We start from the raw sequence: 15,196 nt of genomic DNA on the forward strand, positions 1-15,196 counted from the left end.
GTTGAAGGCCAAAAAACATCTGGAGGGCTGAGGTTGAGGAAGCCCGGTCTCACCTTTCCACATCTGTTGGGACCTAGAGCCAGTTCAGCAGTTCCTCACCAGTACAGATTGGGCAGGTGGTGGTGGTGGGACGGGGGTTGAGATGACCAGAAAAATAGAATTTTATTGCCAGATGCAAGCTTAACTTGTTCATAGAGCATTAAAGAAATAAAACAGAGACTCACTGTTTATGTTACAAGGTGTGTCAGATTGTGAGGAAATGAAAACAAATAGTAGTAGGAAAAGTTTTCACATGCATTCCCTGCATTTGGTGAGTATCATGTTTGTTGGATTTAACAGACTATTATGTCCTCCTTAGTATACCTTTTCAATGTACATTTTTGCAGGGTGCCCCAGGAGTTCCTGGAGTTGCTGGCCCAACTGGAAAACCAGGAAAACCAGGAGATCGTGGCTCTCCGGTAAGATAACCAATGATTGGCATTTAGTGCATCTGTTATTAAAGATACCATCAAACGTTGAGAGAGCCATTGTGTGATGTGAGTTTGAGAAAAGTCTATCAGTACAACTAGCTAATATCTGAAAGTTAAGATGTTAAGTCTAATTTTCAGCAACTTCACTCCTTACAGCACATCTTTTTTTGCAATTTAAGTCAGGTCTGGAAATTGTGGTCAGGGCTTTCCACTAAAAAGAGAGCAGAAGCTGCACATGCCAAGGCTTATATTTCTGCACTATGTAAACATCTCAGAGCAAAATCAGCAGAATTACTGGAATTATTCTTTTTTAAGCACAGTCAAGTATGATGTGCTTCCCTAAGGTGGAAATTTTTATATGTAGCATTCTGGGAGCTTGTTGGTTTGAAAAAGTTTGAATGTTTACAGTGGAGCCTCGGTGTTGTGTTGTGGGTTCTGTCTAGAATCTTATACCAGATGAGGGATCAAGAGATTGTCCCAGCAGCATTGCCAGAGCCAATCTGTCTGATTTTGTCAAGGCTGCTATTAGAAAATTATGCATTTGGTACCAAAGGTTGCAATGTTTGCATCTACTACACTGGTCAGCATGGGAAGGCTCTCTCTCATTATCTTAGCTTGTATCAGTACCTTTGAGGCAATGAAGGGTTGTACTTCCTCTGAACGAGTGGGTACATAGTTTAGAAGTACTTCTGGATCGATTGCTGTCGCTTGAGGCTCAAGTGGCCTTGGTGGTGCAGAGTGCTTTCCGTCAGATACATGGCCCAACTGCACCTCTATCTGGACAGGGATAGCCTAACTACTATTGTCTGTGCTCTGGTAACTTCTAGGTTAGATTACTGCAATCTGTCATACATGGGGCTACCTCTGAAAATGGTTTGGAACTTCAGCCAGCGGTTAGGTTTCTCTCCAGGGCAAGACAGTTTGAGCATATAATGCCAAACCTAACCTGACAGCAGTGGCTGCCAGTTAGCTTCTGGGCCTAATGCAAAGTGCTGGTTTTGACCTATAAAGCCTTAAATAGCTCAGAATCACCATACCCCAATGACTGTCTCACTCCATATGAACCAACTCAGACCCTGTGTTCATCATCTTAAGCCCTTCTTTGTGTGCCTCCTGAGCAAGAGGTCAAGAGGGTGGCAACATGAGAACGGACCCCTTCTGCAGTGGATTCCCATTTGTGGAATGCTCTCCACAGGGTGGCTCACATGCTGCCTTTGCCACACAGCTTTAGGCACCAGGCAAAAACAGTCCTATTCTCCCAAGCCTTTGGCCAATTACACAATCTAAGGCCTTTTAAAGTGGGGGAGGGGTATTATTTATGTTTGTTACTTTGTTGTGTATTTTTATGTTTTTATATTGTCTACCACCCTGTGCTCTTTGGCCAAAGGGTGGTATTTTTTTTAATAATAATAGTAATAATAAAATAGCCTTGAAAAGGAGAAAGAGGATTTTTCTATATGGCCTCAGATAAGTCACATCAAGGTTTTTCTGCCCCCCCCCCCCTTTTAGAATGCCATGCATATGCATCTAGTTTCTATGAGATTACACAGTCTCATATTTAGAGTCAATTGGTCACACTACTTTGTCCCACTGATTTCCATAGATCTTAATTGTGACTAATTTTCTGTGCTTAAGTTCTCACATTAGCACTTATTATGAGTGCTGTCTTAGTAAGGGAACAGGTTGGGTTACCAACTGGCCACCACCACCATCATCAACAACAGGGCTGGGCTTAATTGTCTAATAGTAGTTATATCTGAAGTCATAAACAGGTAAACTTCTGCACACCTTGAGAGGCATCATTGCTTCAAATTTCTGTGTATCAGTAATGGATGCCTGCATGCCTGAACTCCCTCCAGCTAAGTCACTGAGGTGGCAACAAGGTCAGTGCAGTGCAATTGAGTCAGCAGGAGTGCTGCACTGGCTCCACCAGCACATTTGCACCACCCCAACCTTGCCACCAACATGCAGCAGTGACTCAGCTAGGAAGAGGTCGACCAAGTGGCACAGCCCTACTACACCATCTGCTACTGCTGCACATCAAGCTGCTGTTAAGAGGCAGAAGAGTAGTGACCAGTAAAAAGTTGGCTACATTCAGCTTAGGAGCTCTGTATGTAATGATAACTTCAAGGCTTCTTCATAATAATGGAAAATAATAAATAAATAAATAAATGTACTGGTATTTATACTCTGCCTATCTGGCTAGGTTTCCCCAGTCACTTGTCACTCTGGGCGGCTTCCAGCAAAATATGAAAACATAATAAAGCGTCAGACATTCAAAACTTCCTGATACAGGGCTGCCTCCAGATGTCTTCTGAAAGTTGTGTAGTTCTTTATCTCGACATCTGATGGGAGGGCATTCCACAGAGAGGGTGCCACTGCCGAGAAGGCCCTCTGCCTGGTTCCCTGTAACTTCTAATTAATATATATATATATGCTTCCCTTTATCCAAATATAATGTTCAGAGTGCAGTGTTTTGCTTTGGTTGTCCCACTCTCCCGCATACTGTTTCTCAGCTTTTCAGATCAGATTCCAGCAGGAATCTGGCATAAAGTCTGTGCAGATGTTTTGTCAAACTCATGTGGTAGATGGCTTTTCAGCACCTATATGTATACCCAGCTCTAGCTTTTCTTACTGTGGGGCAACAGGGTTGCGTTTTCAATTCAACTACCGGGAGAAGACACCAAGCAAACCCAGAAATACTATCCAGCTTTAAACCAAGCAAGGGGGGGGGTGACGTGAGGGAGCTCAGAGCACCAGGAAGGGTGTAATGGAGAGCAGAAGCAAGCTGAGACAATAGCAAAATTGGGGCAATGGCAATCAGGGCAATGGCAATCAACTGAAGGAATTTCGAGCGGAGCTGCCGCACCCTGAAATGGCAATCAGCTCAGGAGAAACAAAATTCCAAGAGCAGTGGGGGGGGAGTTGAAACAATCTACTGGTGGAGAAGCCCTCACGGAAATACACAGCAAAACAGCAGTTTTAAAATGCACCAGCAATTCAAACAAACGCTGAGACTCACACTGACCACGTGCGCAGTACGCGCTCATAGAACCCACCCCGTAGCGCTCAGATTTCCCTCCTTTCGAGCACGCTGCGATGCTGCCGACAAAGACAGGGAGAGTGTCTGTTTTAAAATTGGAGAAGAGCAGCACACACACACACACACACATACAGAGTGATTGATTTAAAATCGGAAAAGTGCAGCACACACACACACACAGAATGTTTGATACAAAGTCGGAGAAGTATTTTTGTTTTTTGTTTTTTAAGATGTTGCCAGCAAGAGCAGCCTCAATCACACAGGATATCCAGGCAGGATTAAAGCAACAACTCGCCAAAGAGCAAGGAGGGAATTAAAGTAAAGGAGTAAGGGGGGGAATTAAAATAAAGGAGTATGGGGGCAATTAAAGTGACGAAGTAAGGATTTAAGGTCAAACGTTCAGCAATCGTTCTTACACCAACCACTCAGACACTCCAATTAAATAAATCAAACCAATACGCAGTAAGTAGGGTAGAATTAGCAGCATAAAATAAAATTAAAATTAGCACTCTCAAAAACGCAGCTGTGCTGGAAACACACACTGGAAGACCCCCTACACAGCGAAAAGGCTTTGGGATCAAAGAGGAACTAGGAGGGTATTATGTGAAAAGTAAAGGGGGAAATGATGGTGGGAAGGAAGGAGGATTTAAAGACAAGGAGAAAGGAAAAAAGTAATCACAAAAGTAATAAAGGAGGATTTGAGGGCAAGACTTCCCTTTCTCAAAAGTCTTCTTCAAAGTTAGCTCCACGTGGCCGCTTCTATGCAGGAACACGGAGGTGAGGATCCTCCTGACTCGCCCAGGACGACAAAGAGAAATGAGGCCGGGGGGAAGGCTGGCACTGCAGCATAAAGGCTGCTGGACACGCCCCCCATGGCACCTGGTTGGACAGCCACTGGGGGGCGGGGCGTGAGTGCCAGCCAGGTGTGCTGGAGGCAGGGGGCAATGCCCCCTGCTAGGAGCGGTGCTCGGGCTCCCGTCCACAACCACTCCCCTCTCTTTCAGGGAGGAGAGTCTCTATCAAGAAATGCCAAAGTGGCAACTTAAGCCCATATGTGCAAGCGGTGGGCCAAATGTAGCCTGCAGAGTTTTAAAGGTCATCCAGACTTTTCCTGTAGCTGCATGGCTGTGTTCCAAAGCAGCATTTCCTCACACAGCTTTACATATTTCTTGTGATAATGTAACCATTTAAGAATCTTTGTTAGCAGTGGTAACAAAGATCTAAATCACACACTTTTAAGCCAAGCATGGGAGAATATTATCATGGTCATGATACTATGAAATCATTTCAACATGAGTATGTCACCAAAAAAGTTTAGATAATTCTGGGCCATAGTGAACAGAGAGCTTTCCTGAGTTCATTGGCCTATCAGTGCATTTTTAAGTATCTCTTGAGAATTCTAAGTTGGTGAGAAGAAAAAGTTCTAAGTGGGTGATAAGAGAAAAATGATTTGTATGCATGTTTAGAAGACAGACAGACATACAGGAAGCAGCAGCAATATCCTACTTGCTTTGAGCTTTTGCTTTCCATGGGGACAAACTTGATAATTTGCTAATTAATTACCCTACAAAAAGAAAAGCCTATTCTTTAGACAAAGATATCTAAAACACAATAGACTAATTAATTCAATAAGGAGGAAGTATCTAAGCAAACAATGGTGCCTCTTAAGTATTTAGAATGAACAAGAACAAATAATGTAACTACACTTCATAGACACAAACATTAGTTAAACAGCCTTCCCAGGGACTTCCATTGGATCCATTTCTCACATGTGGTTGACATTACTTCTGGAAAGTAAATGCTGCCTCAGGCTAAGACAATCGACACATCATATTCGGTGTAAGGCTGGTCAAAATGACGAGCGAAGACATAAATTACTTTCCTGATCCGGGCATGTGGCAGCTCTGTACAGCTGCTAGCAATGTTGCTCTCCCAAAGAGATGTAGATGGTTTAGTGAATTAGAAGAGTCCTTTTCTTTCACACACTTGCTTTGACAGCTCAGGTAAAGAGTTTAAGGGTCCCTTTATTTGCAAGAAGAGTGGTTGATGTTGCTCCACTGAAAGCAGCCTGGAGGGTAACAAATAATCTGAGCCATATGTAAACAAACAGACTTTTGCATGTTTGGCAGCAGCACCCAGGGTCACCATGACCCTAAATTCTGCACATCTGAAATCATCCCTGGTGTAAACTTCTCACTTTCACAAATTAAATTTTCATGATCTCAGTGCAAGATTATTGAAATGTTGCCATATTCAGTTATGCTCTAGTCCTGCAGAGTAATTTATTGGTGTGTCACTGAAGGAGCTTTTTAAAGAAACCACTTGTGGCCAGATTTAGTGATTACTTTTGCTGACAACAGAATATTAAGCATGATTAAAGAATAACTGACGATTCACCTCTGGGAGCTTACCAGTGAAAATGTGTGTGGTTTATTTCTCTTTTGTTTGTTCATTTGAATGCCCAGAATTTCCACACATTTCTGATCATTTATTTCAAAAATTGGAGTCCCCACAGAAAGGAGAAGGGAGGGAATTTAAAGGAAATTCAGCAGTTGAGGTTATGGTATTACTGGTGCCAATCCGCCGTCGTCATCAAATCAGCTTAGTACAACAAAAGTGGAGGACATTACTGTGGATGGTGCACTAGAGGTATAGGGTGAAACATCTCTGGCTTGAGATGTTTATTAAATGCCTCTGGAAAGACTACAGAACTTGTTCAAATGACTAAGATTTACTAGCGTGGGTTAATATTTTTCTGATAACAGTCCAAGGGTTCAGACAACACTGTCTCCTTTTTGGATGATTTGAAAAGGGAAGTCCATGTTGTTGACAGATGAAACTACGTTAACTGGTTTCAAATAGGTAATAAATATATTTGTGTGACAATTGTCATGCATTTTTGAATATCTGCAAATATACAGCTTAAATGCACTGACTATGTTTATTGAAATTAACCAGGAGATAATTTAATTTTTGATTATTTTTGTCTCTCCCCTAGCCCCCACGGCTATATATTCTAATGAAAATAATTATAAGGGCAACTTATTATCATTTTTTTTCCCCTTAAGAAGCCATGCTGGAAGATGTTTCAGTAAGGAATACAATAAAAATATTAATATAGGTTATGTTGTTCTTGTTCATGGGGTTATATTATGATATCCTTGGAAAGCTATTATTCCCAAGGAGACAATTTTTTTGCAGACTGATGTTCACACTCACTGAAACATTAATATTGCCTGTTTACGTCCTTAGCACTGTTATTTTAAAAGGACAGATCATCACCCAAAGTGTTGGTGGGGTGGTTAAATGAAGGCTACGTATTCTAGTAAATGAAAATAGTCACCATAGCAACTTAGAGATAGGCAGTTGTAGCTTAAAGGTAAAGGTAAAGGTACCCCTGCCCGTACGGGCCAGTCTTGACAGACTCTGGGGTTGTGCGCCCATCTCACTTAAGAGGCCAGGGGCCAGCGCTGTCCGGAGACACTTCCGGGTCACGTGGCCAGCGTGACATCGCTGCTCTGGCCAGAGCCAGAGCCGCACACGGAAATGCCGTTTACCTTCCCGCTGGTAAGCGGTCCCTATTTATCTACTTGCACCCGGAGGTGCTTTCAAACTGCTAGGTTGGCAGGCGCTGGGACCGAGCAGCGGGAGCGCACCCCGCCGCAGGGATTCGAACCGCCGACCTTTCAATCGGCAAGTCCTAGGCGCTGAGGCTTTAACCCACAGCGCCACCTGCGTCCCCTAGTTGTAGCTTATTGGTACACAAAATGTGGTGCATGTAGAAGTGCCCAGGTTCCGGCATTTTTGGGAAAGACTAAGATTAAAGACTCTTGCCTGAAACCCTGTAAATTTACTGCCAATCTGCTTAGATGACCCTGAGCTAGATGGACCAGTATAAGGCAGACACTTGACTTTCATGGGTTGACCTTCCATGTTCAGGCCCTGGAGTGCCTGGCACACACTTTCGCAGTCACTCCTGTTAATCCTCCCTCTTTCTGTGATGCACTCTGATGGAGTTTAATTTGTTACAGGGGCCAGCTGGAATAAAAGGCGAGAAAGGTGACAGAGTAAGTGCACCCTTAAAATGAATTTGTTTGCATTTTCTAATGCCTCCTACAAAAGAGCACATCATGTCTAATACATGTTCTGTTTCTTTTATGAAGGGAGACATTGCTTCCCAGAATATGATGCGAGCTGTTGCAAGACAAGTCTGTGAACAAATGATGAATGGTAAACAATGCTTTGAAATATGTTCCACAAAACGCATGTTTCTGTGTACCATATTGTCAGACTCTGTTGTGAACTTAAAGCTTAAAGTCACATGGGTTAAGTGTTTCTCAAATTAGGCAGAGCCTAGGCTAGTGGGTGAAACTGCAAATGTTTGGCCTCTTGCTAGCTCGATCACCAAATCCAGCAGAGTCTGATCAGCTGAAAGCAACTCTGAGTTACCACAGGTGGGTACAAACCAATGGCTGTCACAACAAGCCTAGGTTTATTTGCCACTTTCCCCATTGGCATATTCAATGTGGCAAACAAGAACTTCATTGTACCAAATCAACACAAAATTAGTCAGTGGTTGATATTCTGGATTGAAATATGGGTTTGAGTTTGATTCCTTGCTTTGCTGTCAGCTGCTGCCTTTCTGTAGCAGTAGTGATAATGATTAATGAAGGCTAGGTCTGATCCCACCTTATGCTGTTGCCACTTTGTGCTCTTCAGTGGCAGTAACAGTGATGACAAGTTCAGGTCCCATTCTCCAAATGCTGGCAAATACTGAATATGTTTTGCTGCTCCTTCTGGTGTTTGTCATACATGGTCTACTAGAGAACACAGAAATGAAAATAAATGGTTATGCTTAAAAGTAGGGGCATGGTCAAGTCCACTACAGGCATACTGCCCATACATAGAGGTATCATAGGGCATTAGAGCTTGTCTTCAAACTTGCCTTCTGCTGTGTACACTCAGTACATCAGGCCATTATGGGGGCTAGGAGACAGGTACATGACACCCATAGCTCTGCCTTACATTCTATGCCTTACATTCTTAGGCAAGAACTTATTGATAAAATATGTCTTCTTCTGGGGAGCTAAGTTGTACTGGTTTCAGCTTTTTTATAATACCATCTTGCTGCCAACATTTCTCCTTTCATTGTATTTATTGGATCTACAGTTGCATAGAGTGGAACCTCACAAGCTCTATGCCTCCATGGGTAGAAAAGAGATTTTGGCTGACTGGGCCTCCCCACCCCCACATCCAACCATCTGTGTCCCTCCTAAAATAAACTCACACTCTTCGGGAAACTTGGGGAACCTCCAGAACAGCATGAGGGGCTGAGTGTGTTGAGGCTGCAGGCCAGAGTGGGTATGGGAGAAAATCATGTTCTGTCTGTGGAAGCACCCAGTTTGCAGAGCAGGTGCCTACACTGGCTCTGACTCATTTCCACAAATAAATCTAACCCTATGGGTGGTATTAAATGCTAATCCTACTCAGAGTAAACCCACTGAGGCTAATGGGCATGACTTACTCAGGCTCATCAATTTCCGTTTGCTAAGAGTGGAATTTAGTTGAATTTATTTATTTACGAGTTTATACTGTTTGTTAATCTTAGCCTATGTTGTGTACCAAATTAACCAATAGTAGTCAGGAAGGTGCTTTGTGGCACCAGGGAGCAGTATTCTGTTTTGTTTTTCACTTTACAGAAAATGGTATTGTGCATTCTTATATTATCCTGTTTTATTTCTCCAAAGCCAATATGGCCCAGTTTAACCAGAGGCTGAATCAAATACCAAATGATTACTATTCAAACCGTAACCAACCAGGACCATCAGGACCACCAGGGCCCCCTGGACCTCCTGGGCCACCAGGAGAACCTGGGTCTGGGGGCAGGCCAGGCTTCCCAGGCACACCTGGCATGCAAGGGCCAGCTGGAGAAAGAGGTGAGTTGTACTATATATGTATAAAATGTGTGTGTGTGTGTGTGTGTGTTTCGTCATCCTAGGTCAGCTGCTGTCAAGCAGAGGAATCCTTTGCTAATACTTCAGTCTAACATCCACAGGACAGCCTTTAAACCAAACAGAATGTTTTAGTATAAAAATGGCCTACATATGCTAAGTGGTTCATTGGATGAATAAGAGCAATATTTTAAAATGTGCTGTTAATTATATGCTTCACAAGCACGGAAAATTATTTCTTCAGCATCACTTTCACAATTACGTGGGGTGTTTCCCTTTTCTTTTTATGTGTGCTTTAGGGCTACCTGGAGAGAAAGGTGAAAGAGGGATTGGATCACAAGGGCCCCGAGGTTTGCCTGGGTCACCAGGTGAGTTTTCTGTATCACATGGCAGCAAAAAACTGTAAAAGATAATATTGACAGGCTTTATTATGTATGCAAGTAAAATTTGATCAAAATGAGCATCAAGTCTTTTTAGCTTGTATCCAGCCAGACATTTTACACTTCCCCCCTCCTATTTCAGGGGAAACAAATGTTATTTTAGCCTTTTGACTCCGAATTAGGTTTTATTTGCAATTGTTGTGCTCTCTTTCAGTTGTAAATTACTCTATAGTATAGTTACAATTTAGGATAGAATGCAGGGCCTTCACAGTTACTTTTTCTATCAATACAATTTTGATCATTTACCGATGTCCTGGCAAGAGTAGACAGACTGTCTTGGCACTTCTGTCTTTAATTTACTAGTTGAAACATACCTTTCTTCATTACAAGATCCATAAGAATTTTGCAACAAATTTTAGCTCCACTTTGTTAAAACTCTCAACATTTCTGTTAACCATGAACATAACTTGTTCCAAAAAAAACACCCCATGATCTCATCCATTCTAAAGCTGCAGGGTAGCAGAACTGAAGCAGCCCTACACTTTAATTGAAATTTAGTGTGCTTGTCTAATACCGAAGTGCCCCATGAGATCCCTGAATCGTACACAGGATGGATATAAACCACTAAGCTCAAATCTTGCCACAGCAGTTTTCTGTGCATAAAGACCTTAAAATTAGGGAAGCAACTAATGATGAGTTACATCTTGGGTTCCCTGCGGTCGCTTCATTGACACCATATGTACAACCCAAATGGAAACATTTCTTAACCATATGTCTGAGTCTAGACTTCAGTTTTGACAGTCACTTTATCGGACTGCTGCATGTTGAATTACATAGCTATATTATCTTCCTTTTCCTTCTATAATTAGGTCCACAAGGAGAATCCAGAGTTGGCCCTCCAGGTGCTACAGGCTCACGGGGACCACCTGGGCCACCTGGCCGTCCTGGTAACTCTGGTATCAGAGGTCCCCCCGGGTCTCCTGGATACTGTGATTCATCCCAGTGTGCTAGCATTGCTTACAATGGTCAAGGATATCCAGGTAGGTTACTGAGAACTTCAACTTAATTTTGTACCTCATTGATATGCCAGTTCCGTCTGAATTGCTTTCTGGAAGGAGACCTTCTAGTATAATGAACTGAATCCAGCTCAGCTGTTCAGTAGTCGTAACTGAGCCAGCCTAGAACTAATAATTCAGGTACTATTAAAAGTACTTTTTTGGTATTTACTGAACTACCCCAGTTTGATATGTGTTTTGTGTTAAGGGGAAAATATTACCTTTCAGAAGCAGTTTATTTCTAATAAATATAGTGTTAGAAAAGTATTATCTTTGCTTAAGGATTTAAATGACAATTTTCTTCTTCTTCTTCTCCTTGTGCTCCTCCTCCCATCAAACTACTTCTTCTGAACAAGGTTGACCTCTCCATCTAAAGTAAAAAGAACACAGTTGTTTGCCATTTTGTGTCTTTCTGATTAATGTTGGGATTATCTATACAAAATTAGTACCTGAAATCTAATATCCTGAGAACAAATGCTATTCTTTGGTACAGTGCAGACAACTGAGAAAAAGTCACCATAGCACAATTTTGTGTTGGGTTAAATTCCATGGCATCTATGATTATATTACTCAATGGCACACATTTCTTCTGAGAAGAAGCAGTTTCAGACAGTGAACTGCCAAAGGAACAAAAATGCTGGATAGCTGTGGCCACTGGGGCACCAATGAAGCAATCCTATACGTGTCTACTCTGAAGTAAGCCCCACTGAGCTTATTGGTGCTTACTCCCAGATAACTGTATTGGATTGCAGCCAAAGTCACTATAAACTGGGAAGGGGATGAGTCCCAAAATTGTGTGTGCCATATAAATCTAGGGCATCTCTCAAGAAAGGAGTTCAGGCTCACGGTATCAATAGTTTGTTGTGTGCACTGTAGCACCTTATAATTCATAAACTTGATATGTTGTTTGCCACTATCATAATGTGCATGTATACATGAATGAATATATATATATATATGTACACACAAATTCGTGGACTTTGAGCTAATGAATGAAACAAATTTTATAGAGTAATCATGCAGAACTTGCACAAGATCAACAATTTACATGAATTAAAAATAAATGGGAAACAATATTGCAGTGCTCTCCTTCCCAAGAGAAGCCTTGTATACATATATAGATATATGCATATAATTTAACCCTCCATAGATGGATTTAGCTGAATGAATATATATATATTGCACAGCTGTTTGACCTTGGAAAACTAACATCCTCTTTGACCTGTTTCAGGTTCCGGCTAACACATTTTCTAAGTCTCCAGTGCTGCTTACAGTTTGAAAACAATGAAAATCCTGTTTCTGAGATGTTTGCGCACGTGCTTATTAGGAAGTGAATCTGTATGGATATTTCACATAGATAATGGCTAACTGAACACCATAAGATGGGGAGATTCTTTTTTTATATACTTACTAACAAGTGTTGAATACGATAAAGGACAAAGATGTTGGTAATGCCAGAGGGGGAAAGTCTATCTTCCTATCCTTACTTTTCTCTCCAACCTCATACCTAAAAAGTCCCTAAAAGACTCGGTTGCATTGGAGATTTATAAAACTACTAACTAGTGAATTTAAGACCATGATACATTTAACTTCATGAAAGAGAAATGACTTAATGTAAATAGTAAACTAATTGTGGCTTGTAAATGATTTGTATGGGATCATGTCTGCTAAAATTAGTTAACATTACCATCATGCTTTCGCATTTAAGCCTGCTGCTGCTGCTTTTTGCTGCGTGCTACCATAACCACTCTGAAACTTGTTGAAACCTCTCTCTCTCTCTGGTGCTTGTCTTCATCATTCTCATCATCATCTTATCTGATTCAGGGCATGGGTTTTTTTGTATATGTAATCTTCTTTAACGCACTCAAAAGAACAATTACTTTTGCTTCTGGTCCTCCTGCAGTGTTAGGTATTTCTCAAGGACAGCTATTACTCAGTCCAATATAAGGAACACTGTCATGAAATAATATTTACTAAATATGATCACCACTAGTCATACTTTTTGTAGATGCCTGCCATAGTAGAAAACTATTTTTAAGAAACAAAAACAATGATACATGTGAGTTTTCCCTTCCTGACTCAACTGAAAGCTAATTAAAGAAGTTAGCAGGTTAAGTGCTAATGTAAAGGATTAATAAATTGTGCACCAAGGTCTGATTCAATTGATGTTAAGTGTTGAGGTTTCATTGCAACAAGAAGTTGGTTGTGATTAACTTTTCCCATTGCTTTAATGTAACTTAGTTAAGACTTAAGCTGTACTGAAGCCTAAATGCTTCTTTAGAAAGTTCCCCAAATTTCAAGGCATCATATTAACTAATTTTTATCCAAAGTAGACCTGCTGAAATTAATGGTGTTAACTAATTAATTGTAATGGGTCTAATCTGAACAAAAGTTAGTTGAATATGACCCACTATTAGTTTTCTTTTTATAGCATTGTATTTTTGAAACTCACATTACATTTTACATCAAGTTTGTTTTATACCTTTTCTCCTTACCCCCAAAGAAACTAAAAATAATAGTTGTATGTACTCTGCCACTTAGTCTCTAACATTAATTGTACACAGTCTTGTGCTTGCTTGCTTGCTTGGGATTGAAGTTCCTTTGAACTCAGGGAGACTTACTTTTGAGTAAATATGATTGGGTTAGGCTGTATCTGAGCTCTGGTGCAGTTAGGGTGATCTTGCACAAGAAGCCTTTCTCATTCACTTCAAGGGCAAGGAGCAGTTGCACAAACAGCTCCCTTTTTCAGAAGGGAAAATCTTTATGTGTATTAGAATTCCTGCAGTAATCACTGGCTTAGTATCATTTACTTGGAAATAAGTTGCTTTTTTATGAAAACTCAGTTTGCTTTTTTATGAAAACTCAGTTTGCAAGTAAATGTACTTAGGGTCATATAGATTTACACCCCAGAATCACTAAAATGAAAATATTTAAATTTTTTTAAAAATCTGTGGATTCAAAGGCATTTGATAACTATAATGTTCAATCGGACGACTATTTTCAACCAGAGCCATATGCACCTGAAAGTGGACCTTATCCGCCTGAAAGTGACCCCTACATAGTACCAGTGGAATCAGAAAGAAGAGATGATGAATATGAGGACTATGGAGCTGATATGCATTCACCTGGATACCCCGAGCATATGCGCTGGAAAAGATCGTTATCAAGAAAAGCAAAAACAAAACCATAAATGATTGACTTCCTTACCTTTCCCCTCTTTTTGGCTGGTGGTTTTTGTTGTTGCTATTCTTACATATGTAGATTCATCGGGAATTGGTTGGGTGTGCCTATTTCTCCACCACCGTTTCCATTGCTTCTTCTGAGGGTATCATGCTTATGTGGGAATAGCAATAAAACGTTACCATAGATTTCATTCTTGCTCTTACAATGCTTGTAAAATACCTGAGCTTGCAGCAGCTTCATAGAACTTTAACAAGTGCATTAAAATTACCACAGGGCTGCGTTATCTTTAAGTAAATTAAAAGAAAGAAAACCCTACACAGTTGCTGCCAGCGATCTGAAGGCTGGATGCTTCAGCAATGGAGCTTGCTTTATGCTTTTTCACCTCATCCATTGCTTAACTCACACGGTTCAGTCACATGACAAATCTGCAGTCTAGTGAAACAAAAAAACTCTGCTTTTGATCTGTTCAGTTTCTCCTATCCTTGCTCATAACTTGCAGGGCATATACTGCTCTTATACATCTCTTTAACAACCACAAATCTTAAATAATGTAGCTGACATCATTGTATCAACTGGATACAGGTTGTTTTTTAAAAAAAGAAATAATGGCTTAAATCTCCTTTTAGAGACATTAACGTTTATGCCAAATTGCAGTCAATCCTGCAGAGATGGAATTGCATGTTTGTGTTGTATATTTAGTATGATTCCCCTCCCCCCCAGAATATAATGTTTCGTAGTTATCAAAAAAAAAAAGCAGTTGGAAATTGTTTGCAAGACTATGGATATAGAATTGCTGCTTTTATATTTTAACTGCAAATTGTGAATTTCACTGCCTTATATTATTTATTTCTGAAACAAAAGAGGCATTTTTCAATAAAACTACTGAAAATTTATATAGGCTGTGAGTATTATTGCTGGGAGGCTTCCAACCTTCAGAGGTTTTATTGTCATGGGAAATAAATCAACAGAAACATTAAACTACTTTCAGAATAACCTTTTCACATATAAAACTTGCAGCACATTGCAGTTTAGAATGTTGAACAATGAATACTAGATTGTGTTACAGGCTGAGGTTAGCATTATATATCAAGCAGTAGTTTCCATACTCTGATGG

General features: G+C 40.7%; 1 protein-coding gene and 2 long non-coding RNA genes across 11 annotated transcripts in view; 2 read left to right on the forward strand and 1 right to left on the reverse strand.

Annotated features, from left to right (window-relative positions):
* COL12A1 (collagen type XII alpha 1 chain) overlaps positions 1 to 14,975 on the forward strand; it is a 116,995-nt gene extending 102,020 nt beyond the window's left edge. For 7 of the 9 annotated variants that reach the window (XM_079970267.1, XM_079970274.1, XM_079970269.1 and 4 more), the window contains 7 exons: positions 387 to 458; positions 7,545 to 7,580; positions 7,677 to 7,743; positions 9,261 to 9,449; positions 9,764 to 9,832; positions 10,714 to 10,884; positions 13,908 to 14,975. In XM_079970267.1, the coding sequence (XP_079826393.1) occupies positions 387 to 458; positions 7,545 to 7,580; positions 7,677 to 7,743; positions 9,261 to 9,449; positions 9,764 to 9,832; positions 10,714 to 10,884; positions 13,908 to 14,089 (786 nt within the window). In that variant the 3' untranslated portion in view covers positions 14,090 to 14,975. Of the gene's footprint in view, positions 1 to 386; positions 459 to 7,544; positions 7,581 to 7,676; positions 7,744 to 9,260; positions 9,450 to 9,763; positions 9,833 to 10,713; positions 10,885 to 11,255; positions 13,066 to 13,907 lie in introns of those variants that run through there. The other 2 variants (XM_079970271.1, XM_079970270.1) reach the window with 2 other exon arrangements.
* LOC307212960 lies at positions 471 to 7,538 on the forward strand. Its single transcript, XR_013837294.1, has 3 exons — positions 471 to 3,079; positions 4,525 to 6,881; positions 7,259 to 7,538. It is a non-coding gene; the product is annotated as an uncharacterized lncRNA (long non-coding RNA).
* On the reverse strand, positions 12,688 to 13,910 carry LOC307212942. The gene is made up of 2 exons (XR_013837266.1): positions 13,739 to 13,910; positions 12,688 to 13,690 (listed from the first exon to the last, which is right to left on the reverse strand). It is a non-coding gene; the product is annotated as an uncharacterized lncRNA (long non-coding RNA).
* Positions 14,976 to 15,196: the final 221 nt, after the last annotated feature.

The sequence above is a fragment of the Podarcis cretensis genome (assembly GCF_951804945.1).
Source record: "Podarcis cretensis genome assembly, chromosome: 3".
Taxonomy (NCBI): domain Eukaryota; kingdom Metazoa; phylum Chordata; class Lepidosauria; order Squamata; family Lacertidae; genus Podarcis; species Podarcis cretensis.